The sequence below is a fragment of the Cupressus sempervirens genome, chromosome 5 (genome assembly GCF_028749045.1).
Source record: "Cupressus sempervirens isolate cs-2001-9-10 chromosome 5, ASM2874904v1, whole genome shotgun sequence".
Classification (NCBI taxonomy): domain Eukaryota; kingdom Viridiplantae; phylum Streptophyta; class Pinopsida; order Cupressales; family Cupressaceae; genus Cupressus; species Cupressus sempervirens.
The window spans coordinates 817,997,837-818,010,810 of record NC_143122.1 but is presented as its reverse complement, the minus strand read 5'-3'; the positions used below and the strand labels follow the sequence as shown (position 1 = coordinate 818,010,810).

At 36.1% G+C, this 12,974-nt stretch overlaps 1 protein-coding gene across 1 annotated transcript in view; it reads left to right on the top strand.

Annotated features, from left to right (window-relative positions):
• The window catches only part of SAD2 (ARM repeat superfamily protein), a 36,673-nt gene that overhangs the window by 16,262 nt on the left and 7,437 nt on the right, over positions 1 to 12,974 (top strand). The window contains exons 11-15 of the mRNA XM_089832651.1: positions 355 to 514; positions 655 to 696; positions 790 to 908; positions 1,063 to 1,261; positions 8,277 to 8,408. Coding sequence (XP_089688777.1) covers positions 355 to 514; positions 655 to 696; positions 790 to 908; positions 1,063 to 1,261; positions 8,277 to 8,408 — 652 coding nt within the window. The remainder of the gene's footprint in view (positions 1 to 354; positions 515 to 654; positions 697 to 789; positions 909 to 1,062; positions 1,262 to 8,276; positions 8,409 to 12,974) is intronic.

Sequence of the window (12,974 nt, the reverse complement as noted above, 5' to 3'; positions counted from 1 at the left end):
TCGGGTAATGCAGTTTATCTTTTACTTTTTAAAATCTTACTGCTACTGCCACTCTGTAATGTTAGAAATTTTCTTTCAGTTCTGGAAAATGACAGATACTACAATTGTCTATGTTTAATGAATATGATCTAGTAGAGTTACATTTTAGTTATGAAATAATTGTTGTCCAACAGGTATCCCCTTTAATGCATGTTTAATATGGTATTTACTATTTACGGATTGTCATATATCATTTACATTGAAAAATAATTCAAACATTTTTACAAGAATAGTGGCATATTTTAGTTGACATATTTAGGTAGAGGTATTTGAGTGTGAAGTTTGACACCTAAATTCTTCACTTTGGTTTGGCAGGCTGCATGGGTGGCAGGACAGTATGCAAGTATCACTTTTGCAGACCAGAGAAATTTCAGTGCAGCCTTACATAGTGTTGTAGCTGGATTACGAGATCCTGAGTTGCCAGTGCGTGTAGATTCTGTTTTTGCTTTGAGATCTTTTGTGGAGGCTTGCAAAGGTATATTTTGGGATCAATTTAATAATACTCTATTTTTCTCAATCAATAAATGAGCAGATTAGTTGCCAGTTCTACTGGAAGTCTTATAAATATTATTGAACACTGATGTTTGATCTGAATTTGTCATACTATTTTTACAGATTTGAATGAAATTCGACCGATCCTTCCGCAACTGCTTGATGGTGAGTAATAGTTAAGAACTTAAGACTCTTGCATAATTTGGTTTCATCAAAGCAATTTGGTTGATAGTGGTTGGTCTTGTTTTATTTTCTCAGAGTTCTTCAAGCTTATGAATGAAGTTGAGAACGAGGATCTCGTGTTCACTCTTGAAACTATTGTGGATAAATTTGGGGAAGAGATGGCACCTTATGCTCTTGGATTATGCCAGAACCTGGTTTGTTTTTCACTATGTTATGCCTAATTAAAAGATGACAGCTAATCTGTAATTGCCTGGTTGTTAAGTTACTTGGTTTGATATTAATTATTATGGTTTTTCCCTTTTCAGCACATACTACTTCATTTAATAAAATATATTACTCTATTTATAGGCTGCGGCATTCTGGAAGTGCATGCAATCTGCTGAAGCTGATGAAGAGCTGGATGAGTCAGGTGCATTGGCTGCTATAGGATGCTTGCGTGCTATAAGTACAATTCTGGAATCTGTTAGCAGGCTTCCTCACCTTTTCCCTCAGGTGGAACCAATATTGTTGCCCATCATGCGAAGAATGCTTACAACTGATGGCCAAGGTATCTCCCCCCTCCTTTTTCATAAGCTGTCTACAGGCCAGTTGTCTGTAGGAACAAATATTGTGTAGATTGTCATTTTGGGAAGTCTTTTCTGTGATTTTTGTACTTGTTACTATGACATTCCTCTGTGATTCAATTTCTGCTATGTAACAGTTGCATTGACATACATAATGTATTTAATTCTCTGTGCCTAGTACAAAGGAATCAAATGCTTACAAGTTATTTTTGTTTATTAAAATGCTTGATTTGTGGCTCATTGGTGTAGATTGCCTGTTTCTATCTTGTGAAGATGGAACTTGAATTCAGTCTATTTAATATAGCATATGACTTTTTATAGTTCTGGTCTCGTAGTAGGGAAAAATGTTCATTTTTGTCACAAGCATTTTTCACTGTCCTTGTCTTAAAGAGTTCTCTATATTGTAATCATACTCAAACATTCTTTTGTGTTAAAGTGAAAGTGTCATCATTTTTTGATTAATTTGAGACCTTACAATTTTTATTAATACTAATAAACTCAAATTTTTGATTAAGAAAACAGGTTTTGGAGGGCCCCTGAAACCCTCAACATTGAAACCTTAAAGAGTAAGCATTAATCCCAGCAGTCAAAACAGGAAAGAAAAAAGACAGAGCCAATGCACGAACAAAAACCAGCCAAAAAGGACAGCATCCCAACCAACAAACAGAAAACATAAAAAAACACCGACAACACCAGGACACCAAGACACCAGGAGGAACCTAACCCGTATTCTTTAGGAGCTCCGCAGCCTGCAGTTCGAGGTGATCCATCTTCTGAGCAGCATCTTTAAGTTGACTAACATCAGTAGAGGCAGCGGCAGCCATCTTCCTGGTACTGACTTTAGTCCTTTTACCAAGCCCATCTTTGCTGTCGGTAGCACCCTGTTGGTCCTCAGGAACTGTAACAATGGCCTTTTCCCCTGCGGTATTCTCCAACTTACTGATGAGAATTTTAATGTGCTCATTGGATGCCTTCAGGTTTTTGTAGCTATGATTAGCAATGCCTCTCAGAGTGCTTTCAATGCCTTTCTCCTTGTTGTCCAGTTTCAGCACCTTGGCCTTCAGTTTCTAAAAAGCTGCCATATGAGTCAAGGAGCCCACATAGGACTCTCCTTCTCACCTGAATCAAGGTTCCTTAGATTAATCATCCTACCCTCCAAGGTACCTATCTTGTCATTCAAATCCATGATGTGATGAAACAGCCATTTGATGGATCTGAAATTATCCAACATGCTGTTTCTGGCATTGTTCAGCACATCCATATTTTCCTCTTTTCTATAGTCGCTATGAATCAGCATAGAAGGATCAATAAGCTCCTGGAATTCAATTTTACATGGCACTGCCTCACCAACCATAAGATTTATTTTTTCTCTAGCAATGCCGAGCCTCACCGAGCTCATACTCATATTCTTCCAGTCCGTCTTTCTTCCCTTAGAAGGAATAACAGGGGAGACTTTAGCAGCCTGGGTGACATTAGTGTCGTGGGTCTGAGTAGTGTGGGTGGCATTAGTCTCCTAGTTGATCTCCTCATCAGGGGAAGCATCTCTTTACTGGTCTTTTCTAAGATTTAATGGGGAATCCGAGACCTTACCGACTCCATCATATCCTTTCCCAATTCTCAGTTTTTTTCCTTAAAGGCTGAATCTTCTTGCTAGTTCCCTCCTCTTCATTACCAGTTTCAATATCATCCTCATCGTAATCATCAGACGAGATGACAACATTGGCATGTTTCTTGGTCACAGGGGTTCTAAGGGTTTTTGTAGCCGGGCCACCCTTCTGCTTTTTCTCTAACCCCTTCCCATGCTTCTTCCTGCTATAGCCCACCTCTTCAACATCGGTTCCCATATCTTCATCCTCATCATAGTAATCATCATCATAGCCCACGGCCTTCTTGTCCTTCTTACCTGGAGAAGCTTTCATTTTTTTCTTAGAAGACATCGTAGGAGCCTTGGGAGCAGACCCCTTTCCCTTCCACTTGATCAATAAGCTACTAATTAACTCAAGTTGGGTGTCTTCGAATATCTTTATTTTTTCTAACATTATCAGATTTCCACAAACCCTATCAATGTATTCTTTTTTCTGGGTTCAATTGTTTAACAGTTTTTTAGCATCAATGTTTCGGATTACACTACATGATCCAATCATCAGGATGCAAGAAAGCCAAGGAAAACAAAATTGATTTTACTACTGTAATCACTTTTTAGTTTTTAGCCATTGGCTTAGAATTCTATGTAAGCTTTGATATTGATTCTATCATAATAACCACTTTTTAAGCTTATAGCCATTTGCTTAGAATTTTACATAACCTTTGATTTATCCACATGTTGCATTAAGCACCTGTTGGAATTGTTTGAACTTCTGTACAAATTCAGTGTGAACATGCAAGTAATTCGAGTTTTATAATTCACTTCAGCGGGGGAGTCAATTTAGTGTAAAGTTTAGATAATCACTATGCATTTAGTCTTATCTTCCAAGTCATCTTGTGTGAGTTAAGATTTCTATTTCGGAAGATGATTTATTAGCTGAATAGTATAAACATTGATGCAAGAGAGAAGTTTATTAATTAATATAGTGTAATACTTCCATGCAGCTGTAGTTGACAATTGTGGAGGTTTTCATGTAAGCTTTCAAAGGAATGCAAGACACAGTTCATTTTGTATCTCAATGATTTTTGTGATTGATCAATATTTATCAAGCATTCCACTCACAGTAATCGATTTCCGAATATTAAAGTTTTCCACTCACAGGACCCAATTTCCAAATGCTTGATAATTAAAAAAAAAATACTTTAGCCTTAAAAAAATATTTATCAAGCACTTAGAAATTGGTTATTGTGAGTCGAAAAACTTTAATCTGGTGTTAGAGCAAGGATAGATAGCATAAGATTTTGTGTATAGAAGTTGCAACCTCTTTTAAACTTGTGTGGAATCCCAACATTTAGGGTAGAGAATAACAAACTGTTCTTTGTGGAGTTACGAGTTCATTTGAAGGAGAAAAATCACCACCGACAGTGTGGAGAAATTGCAGAGTTTTGTTTACCAGACTTCCACCATGTGTGTATGGTAGATTTAGAGTGTGGCTATGGCAGAAAGGATGGATCTTTTTCAGCAATAGCTGGGGAATGTACTATACGCGTTTTCAGTTTGATGATTTTCTATTAATGAAAGAAATTGTGGGTCACGATTCATTGTGGATTCTTGGTTTGTAGACTTGTTTGAGCCCCTTTTTTTTACTGAAGCACAAACTTGTGACCAGGGGTTTGTACGCCACAATTAGGGTTTAATAGTATAATTGAAGTTATGAAAAAGGCTAAGTTGCCGATACGGGTTCTGGTTCGGGTACGGGTACGGGGTTCGGGTATGTGGGTACGACAATTTTTTCTCCCTTGTGGGTTTGGGTTCCTCGTATATGTATGCATGCATGTATGTTAAAACATTGAAGTTACAAATGTAAAAGAAAAGTGGTACTTATAAATCAATAATGGCCAACAAAGTTATAAATAAAATAATTGTATTGCTGATATAGCTTTAAATTAAATGCATTAGCAATTGACATCAATCCGAACATGATCAAAAAACATAACTATTGGCTGGCTTTTACAAATCTATCAACAGTCATGTCCTTAGATCTACAAATAAAATAAAGTCAAACCCTGACCTTCAAATGAATCAAAGTAGATTGCTGTTCACTACTGTCATAAACTAAGCGCATTACATAAAAACAATTTTAGATTGAATAATATTACCAAGCTGTTGCAAGAGAGTATTTAAAGCTGATAGAAAGAACATGCTAATGAACAAATCAGAAGTACATACATAAACTGACCTACCGCCCTGGGGTACATCCTGGGTGCCTAGGTTCACTCTAGGTCCTTCATAGAAGGACCCACAAAGAACCCAGGAAGTACCCAGGAAGAACCGGTACCAAAACTGTACCAGTACCAGGACCCAGGCCTAAACAGCAGAACCTGGTAACTGAGGAAAAAGGTAGTTTTGAAATTTTTGGAGTAGTTTATTATATTGCTAATTTTGAAAAGTGTGGTTTATAGAAAACATTTTAATAAAATTTTCTTGGCATCCTTTTGAGGAAGGGTGGGATGATGTGTAAATTTTCTTGCTTTGGAAGTTCAGGGTGACCTTGTGTTAAATTCTTGCCATGGAAAGTGAATGCTTGGAAGTGTATTTGCCAGTGACTTTGAGTGGTTAATGTGGGCCCATCCCCTGTGCATCAGGATTTGCCTTCTGACATGTACTTTCTAATTTTTTATCCTGACCATTCCTTTGCTCTAGACCAAACTGTCCATGTTTAGGCTTAGTGTTTTAGGTGGTGAGTGAAATTTTGGATGAAAGTAGAGAGGTGGCAAGGCAACAATGTGTAACATAGTCATGAGCAGTATTGGATGAGAAGAGGTGAAGACAAAAGAAAGTCTTCTGCAACATATTTGTGATTAGCATCGAATGAGGAGAAGAAGAGTTGGAGACAAAAAAAAGTCTACCGCAGACACAGCAGAGAGAAGAGAGAAGAATCTTCTTGACAGAAGGAGACTCTTATTATCTGAGAAGTCGGACTGGTTCCAGCAGCAACGTGGTCAGCAGATGTTGGACAGTTGAAAGTCTTTCTGAGTCAGCTGGGAAGTTCATCATTTTGAGCTAAGTGATTTCAGATAATGATAAAAGTTTTTTTTTCCGTTGTAAAGATTGCTGAAGACATTTGAAAATAAAAAATATTTTTCTTCTGAGTTTTCTTCTTCGGAAATTCCATCCCTGAGCTTTTGCTCAAACTTAAGTGTCATTTCTGCGTCTTCTACGTTGAGGGATTCCATTCCTATGCTGTAGTGTTTCAGATTTATGCATAAAGGTCTGTTGTAAACGTCTCCATGTTAATGTTAGCCCATGTTTTAGACATCAGTGTTTAGCTATTGCAAGTGGCATCATTTACAGTATTTTAAACTGTGAAAAATGCGTGAAAGCTTAGAGCAGGGTAGTGTGAAAGTGATCAGTGCAGTTAACCATATCATTTTCAAATAAAAAATTGGATATCCCCTGAGGCTCCAAAAAAAAGAAGGCGCTCAAATTTCTCCCTCCTCATATAAAGGCTACTAACTTGAATTCAAGACAACTGTCATTTTTTTGAAAAACCTTCAAAACTTCTACTCGTCCTCTATTACTAGAACAAATTCATGAGAATTTAGCAATAAGCTTCTATAACCTTGAGACTAGGATTACTTCAAAAGTTAATTTGAAGCAGACTTTATTTTTTGTATCATCTTTTTTGTGGTCTAGCATGTTTTGGAAATGTATGTTCATAGTCATTGCCATGACATGTTTCACATGGTTGGTCTGGGTATGGAGGCACCTAGAGATAGCCGCTTATTCAATGTCTTCCCAGTGTTTCAAATGCACTTAAAGGTGCTTATGCTTCTTCAAAGTCATAAACAACCAAAACGTACCAAAATAATTACAAAAAATGAATCAAAAGATACATATCCAGCTTTTGAATCACTTGTTCAATGCCTTGCCAGTGTTTTTGAATGCTCTTTAAGGAGCTTGTGGATCAACTTAGTCATAAGCAACTAGCATGCCCAAAATGATTAGAAGGATACACTTTTAGTTTTTGAAAGCATGTAGGCTAAATACTTTATTTTCTCACCTTGAGCACATTTTGAATGATCTCAGATGATGATACAACTAAATTGACAGGTTGAAGACTAGTGATGTGTCATTTTCTTTTGAAACTAATCTTCATATTATCAACCGGGTTCTCTTGTTAGAAGATGGACAGCATCTGTGGTTGGATCAATGACCAAAATAAGAAGTATCGGCCTTGGAGTAGACATAACAACCAAGGCATTTGGGCACCAAACAGGTAAATAATGGTATTTTGAAAATTGTGGGTATTGTTATAGAAGCCGAGGAGGTGGCTGAAGATAGGGCTAGGTGGGCAGATGTTGAAGGGCTGATTCTTTGGGGCAGTTTAGTGGGTAATTTGGAAGTCCGGTAACAGTGTTTGAGAGTACGAAATTGGTGGTCATTACAAGGGTACAAGATAGAGACTTCTAAAAGGTAGTGTAAGGGTTAGATCTTTTGAGGAGAATAATGTAGACAGAGCTAAGGTTGAGGATGACCACCTCTGTGTGGACTATGTATTTTGAAGCCAAGGTGGTTGCAAGTGTAATGAATATATAAATCTCAAGTAGAAAGTAGTGATTGTTGTTGTCTATTGCTTAGTGTCTCCAATCTATCTTGTTGCATGGGCATGTGAGGACAAGTTTATTGGCTGCATTGTTAGGCGTTGTTTCATTGGGATCATTGGCTGTCTACATCAATTTCATTTAAAATAGTAAAGAAGATGTGGATATAGTGGCGGGGTCTTTCTTCTTGAACCTGAGTTTCAGTGGCTATGAACAAGGCTGTGCTTGTTAAAATTGTTGTGATAAAACATCAGTTCTTTAGCTTGAGTTCCCTTTTTTTTTCTTCTGCCCCTTTTTTGGTTTAATGCACATTTCTGATAGTGTGTCCTTATTGTTGCTGGAAAATGTAATTACAATGGCAGAAAATGGGGTTGTAAAGGAGTGACTGGACAACAAAATCTCACTTGACATAAATGTGACCCTTATTGACACAACAAACATTCATTAGGCTTACTTGTATACGCACATATATAGAAACCTAATAAACTAGGATAGATATCTTAAATACATGTATCTATATTGTAAAAGATGCTATCTCGTCTGTTGGATGTATTTTAGATTTCTATGCTATTTATAATTGTTTTTGATTAACCTAGGGTGGTCGAGTTATCTTTTTCTTGTTTGTTGATTGTAGGCACATCTAGTTTTGATGTGAAGCTGAACAAATACGATGATGATTACTTTTGGAATGTCATGTTGGTTAAGATTGTTATATTGTTCACATGGTGGTTTCAAAGCAAGTATAATTATTAATAATTAATTTAATAGGTAACTGTATTTCTAAGTTATATCTCTTTATTTTCCCTGCAGAGGTCTTTGAGGAGGTTTTGGAGATCGTATCTTACATGACATATTTTTCCGAGACCATCTCATTGGAAATGTGGAGTCTTTGGCCTCTAATGATAAATGCATTGGATGATTGGGCTATTGATTTTTTTGAAAGTAAGTTGAAGTGATCTACTCATCCAATCCATTTTCTGTGTAATATTAATTGCAAACTCTTAACTTTTTGTACTATATTTTTGAAGAATTTAAAAGTGCCATTGCTTTTGTTTGAATAAATTCAAGTCATGTACCGAATGGTTAACTTTTCTCACAATATAACACACAGACTAGTATATTTTTTGCATGCAAATTCTTAAATCACTGAGTTGACCTGAAAATCACCAAGGTGGACATTGATCTTATGCAAATAAGAGGGTTTTAGAAATTTCTTTTTTTCTTGTCTAATGGGCAGCATATGAGCTTGAGCATTAGTTCAAGACATTGTAATTGAATTAATGGTCAGTATTTGTACAGTGCTCTATGAGCTGCAGTTGTTGATAATTCTTCTGGGATTGTTCCCGGAAATATTGGTAAACAAGCTCTCGGTAACATATGTGACTTTACTTTTTTTCTGATTTGGTTCACTTGGTTCCCAATCCATGGTGTACAATAGATACAACTGATCCTTTTGTTGATAGAGCAGTGAGTATATAATTCTACATTGTCCAAAATGTGACTTTACTTTGTTTCTGATTCGGTTCACTTGGTTCCTAATCCATGGTGTACAATAGATACGAGTTACGACTGATCCGTTTGTTGATAGAGCAGCGAGTATATAATTCTACATTGTCTAAAGGTTTGGGTATGAGGACAGAGTAAATGCTGTACAGCAGATATGATGATCCTGTTACTGGAACAATGCGCATATAGCTGGATGTTACTACAGGATTTGGTTTTGGAAAGGTAAGTTATAAATGAATAAGTTACAGGGACAGGTAAAAAGATCAACCAAACATTATGGGATGGCACAAAGCTATGGGAACCAGACATAGTGGACTCTCCCTAAAAAAGACCATGGAAAAAATAGAGCATGAACGGTTGTGTTGAACTCTACCTGTTCTTTTCTAAGTTGCAGGTTTATTTTTCTATTTGGCTAATGGATTTTCTGTTAGTTGATCTATGAGTATACTTAATTAATTACTCTTCTATATATTGCTGACAATATGGTCAAATTAATATGTTCCTGAAAAGGGACCAAATAGGTAAAATTTCATGGGCTGAAATTATCTTACAAAATCAAAAGTTTAGCAAACTATTTTGGTTAAAAAAAAAGAAGTACATTGAATTAAATGTTAGGAATAAGTCTAAAATTTGTATGAAAACAATTTATTTTTTGGAGATCTTATTAGTTAGTGAACCTGACTTCCAAGAGCTGACAAAAGCTAGACTGTCGGTGAAAAGTTAGGCTCCAAGTTATATTTTCATGGCCATAACCTGGGAAAGTAATTTATTATTTCATAACAACAGCATGAATAATTTTTTATTGTGCTTCGGTCCCGGATTCTGAGGCATTATCTTTTTGCAACTCAGTTGATAAGTGGATCACATTTGGAAGAGATGCTGTGGTGCCAGGTTTTGAGGCATATGCTCATAATTTGTTTGGAATTATCATGCGAATGATAAGGGCTATTGCCTCTGTCAAAGATATGTTTTAATTTTCACGATTCAGATGATAAATATTTATCATTTGACATCTTAAGAAACTGGGAAAGGGTCCTTCATATTTAATGTTTTTTATATTTAGCTTTAAAAACTAGAGTGTGGGTTTGGGGCAGCACACTCCCAAATTAAAGCCTCTTAGACCACTCAGACGCTCATGGTAATTTTATTGTGTTTAGCAAAGCTCCAGCAGTTGATCACACCCTAGAAAATCACGGTTGTTAAAGCTATAGTTGTAATGAGGCTCAAACTATATATTCTTCTGTAGAGCGTTATGTTAGTGTTTTTTTAATTCTTTTTTCTTTATCCCTTTTATTTTTTTCTTTAATCTAAACCTAATTTAGATGAGTCTCAGGGATGCGACTCTGGGTTTGGCGCAAAGTAACAAGAATCGGAATCGGATCGAAATCGGCAAGGCCGAATCAAATCGTGAATCGGCCATGAATCGGAATCGAATCGGCCATGAATCGGAAAATTTAAAAAACCCTTGAAATTTAGTGAGTAACTTATTTCATAAACCCTTTATTGCTGATTCGATTCACCGATTCACAAAAAATCGTTTGGCTTGAATCGAATCGCCGAATCGCGTGAATCGCATGAATCGCCGTGATTCTTGGAACTATGGACTTTGGCGAGTCTGGCAGTCTTGCTAGGTAACTTGGTCACTAGACTTTTGGCCTTGTTTATAGCTTCAATTGCCTTGGGACTCGGAGTCTTGGCAGTTCTGGGTAAGCATTTAACTTGTTTTTGGGCTTGGCGTTGTAAAGTTTCTGCTAAATCCTTATGTCTTAATCAGACTTTTAATCCAGTCTTATATGCTGAGAATGATCTTCCAAGTAGTATGAATGTTGATGAAATTAGTGCTTAGTATGAATATTTAACCTTTTATTGTGATAGAGAATCTCAGATATAAATTGCAAGATATACAATGCTTATAGGAGCAGACTGCTGTAACTGTGTGTTCTATAATCTGCGTTTACAACCTACTTATATATCCTTTCTAAAGGGACATAACCCTTCCTAACTTGGCACCTATAGGATATATATATATATATATATATATATATATATATATTATAATCTGCATTTACAACCTACTTATGTATCCTTTCTAAAGGGTATGTCCCTCAAGGGACATAACCCTTCCTAACTTGGCACCTATATGAAATATATATATATCATTAAATGCCAACATTAGAGATATATTACTATTAAGAGGAAGTACGGTCTGTACTGTCAGACCTGTAGGTTTATTTTGGTTAATATTCTTAACACTCCCTCTTAACCTGATAATCCTATAGAGAGATATTATATCTAGCAACACCAATATAGATGAGTAAGCAAGAATTAATACTCTATATCTGTCTGTCTCTTCTTAGTATGTGGTATCATAGAACACATGATACAAAGTCATATTACCAAACTTGTGATATGACAAGTCACTGCCACTAGTGATATTATACAAGATAAATCTGAAGAGTAATGTCTTCATTTATCCAAGTTATGATTTCATAGAAATTGGTATTTCCATATCACAACATGATCCTAAGTTTTAAGATCTACCAGAATACATGATAAATCCGGAGAATACTAAGATTCTTCTTTTATCCAATTTGTGACCCATGAATATAGCAATGTTAACATCACAATATGATCTTGAACTCATCTGGATCTTATAGTAGAATTCTACTGTTTAGCACATTATCTAAGAGATCGTTACCTCTCATAATGTTTTATACAAGTGTTCATTATTTTCAGAGATTGTCACCTCTTAAAATAATGAATACAAATGAATACAAATGGTGGAGGCCATAACAGTCAATAGCCTGACAAAATAAAATCATTTTATTAATAATCAAGAGAGTACAAATGGATTACAATTCAACCATACCAAGTCTCCTCCTGAAGTGTTCTATCTTCACTCTAAATAGAGGTTTGGTGAGTATGTCTGCTGTTTGATCTGTAGTGCAAATGTATTCCAATTTCACAGAATTCCTATCTACCATATCTCTTACATAATGGTAAGGAATTTCAATATGCTTGGACCTGTCATGGAAAACTAGATTCACTGAGAGCTTAATGGAACTCTGATTATCACAATGACTAATCGTGGGATTCATAGCTTGCCCAAATAATCCCACAAGTAACTTCCTAAGCCATATTGCTTCTTGGGAGGTCATCGCTGCTGCAATGTATTCGGCTTCTGTGGAACTCTGTGTTACTGAAGATTGCTTTCTACATATCCAAGATATCATTGCTGATCCCAAACTGAAACAACATCCTGAAGTACTTTTCTTGTCTTTAACACTTCCCCCCCAATCTGACTGAGTGAATCCATGCAAGTCTAAAGCAACTTTCTCATATTTGAGTCTGAGATTAAGAGTGTCTTGTAAGTATCTCATATTGTGTTTAACTGTGACTAGGTGAATCTCCTTCGGTTCACACATAAACTGACTTAAGGCATTAACTGCATAGCAAATATCAGGTCTTGTATTTACTAAGTACATAAGAGATCCAATCATCTGTCTGTAGAGAGTAGAATCTATGGATGGTGATTCTGCTGCTGCTTCCTTAAGTTTATGTAGATTAGTCTCCATTGGAGAAGACATAAGTGTGCAATTCCACATTCCAAATTTCTTTAAAATATCTGATGTATACTTTCCTTGATTTAGTATGATACTGTTAGAATGCTGTCGTACTTCCAGTCCTAGAAAGTAATGAAGGAGTTCCAAATCTTTCATCACAAATTCTCCAATTAGATCTTTCTTGCACTGATCTATGAGATGATCATCACTTGTTATTAGTAGATCATCAACATATAGTATCAGAATTACCATATCATCTTTATCTCTTTTATAAAATAAATTTGGATCAACTTCATTCTTGGAGAATCCTAAGCTGGTGAGATACTTATCAACTCTTTCTTACTAGGCCCTGGGAGCCTGTTTAAGCCCATAGAGAGCTTTCTTGAGCTTGCAAACAAAAGTGTTAGGATCATGAGTTTCAAATCATTCAGGTTGCTTC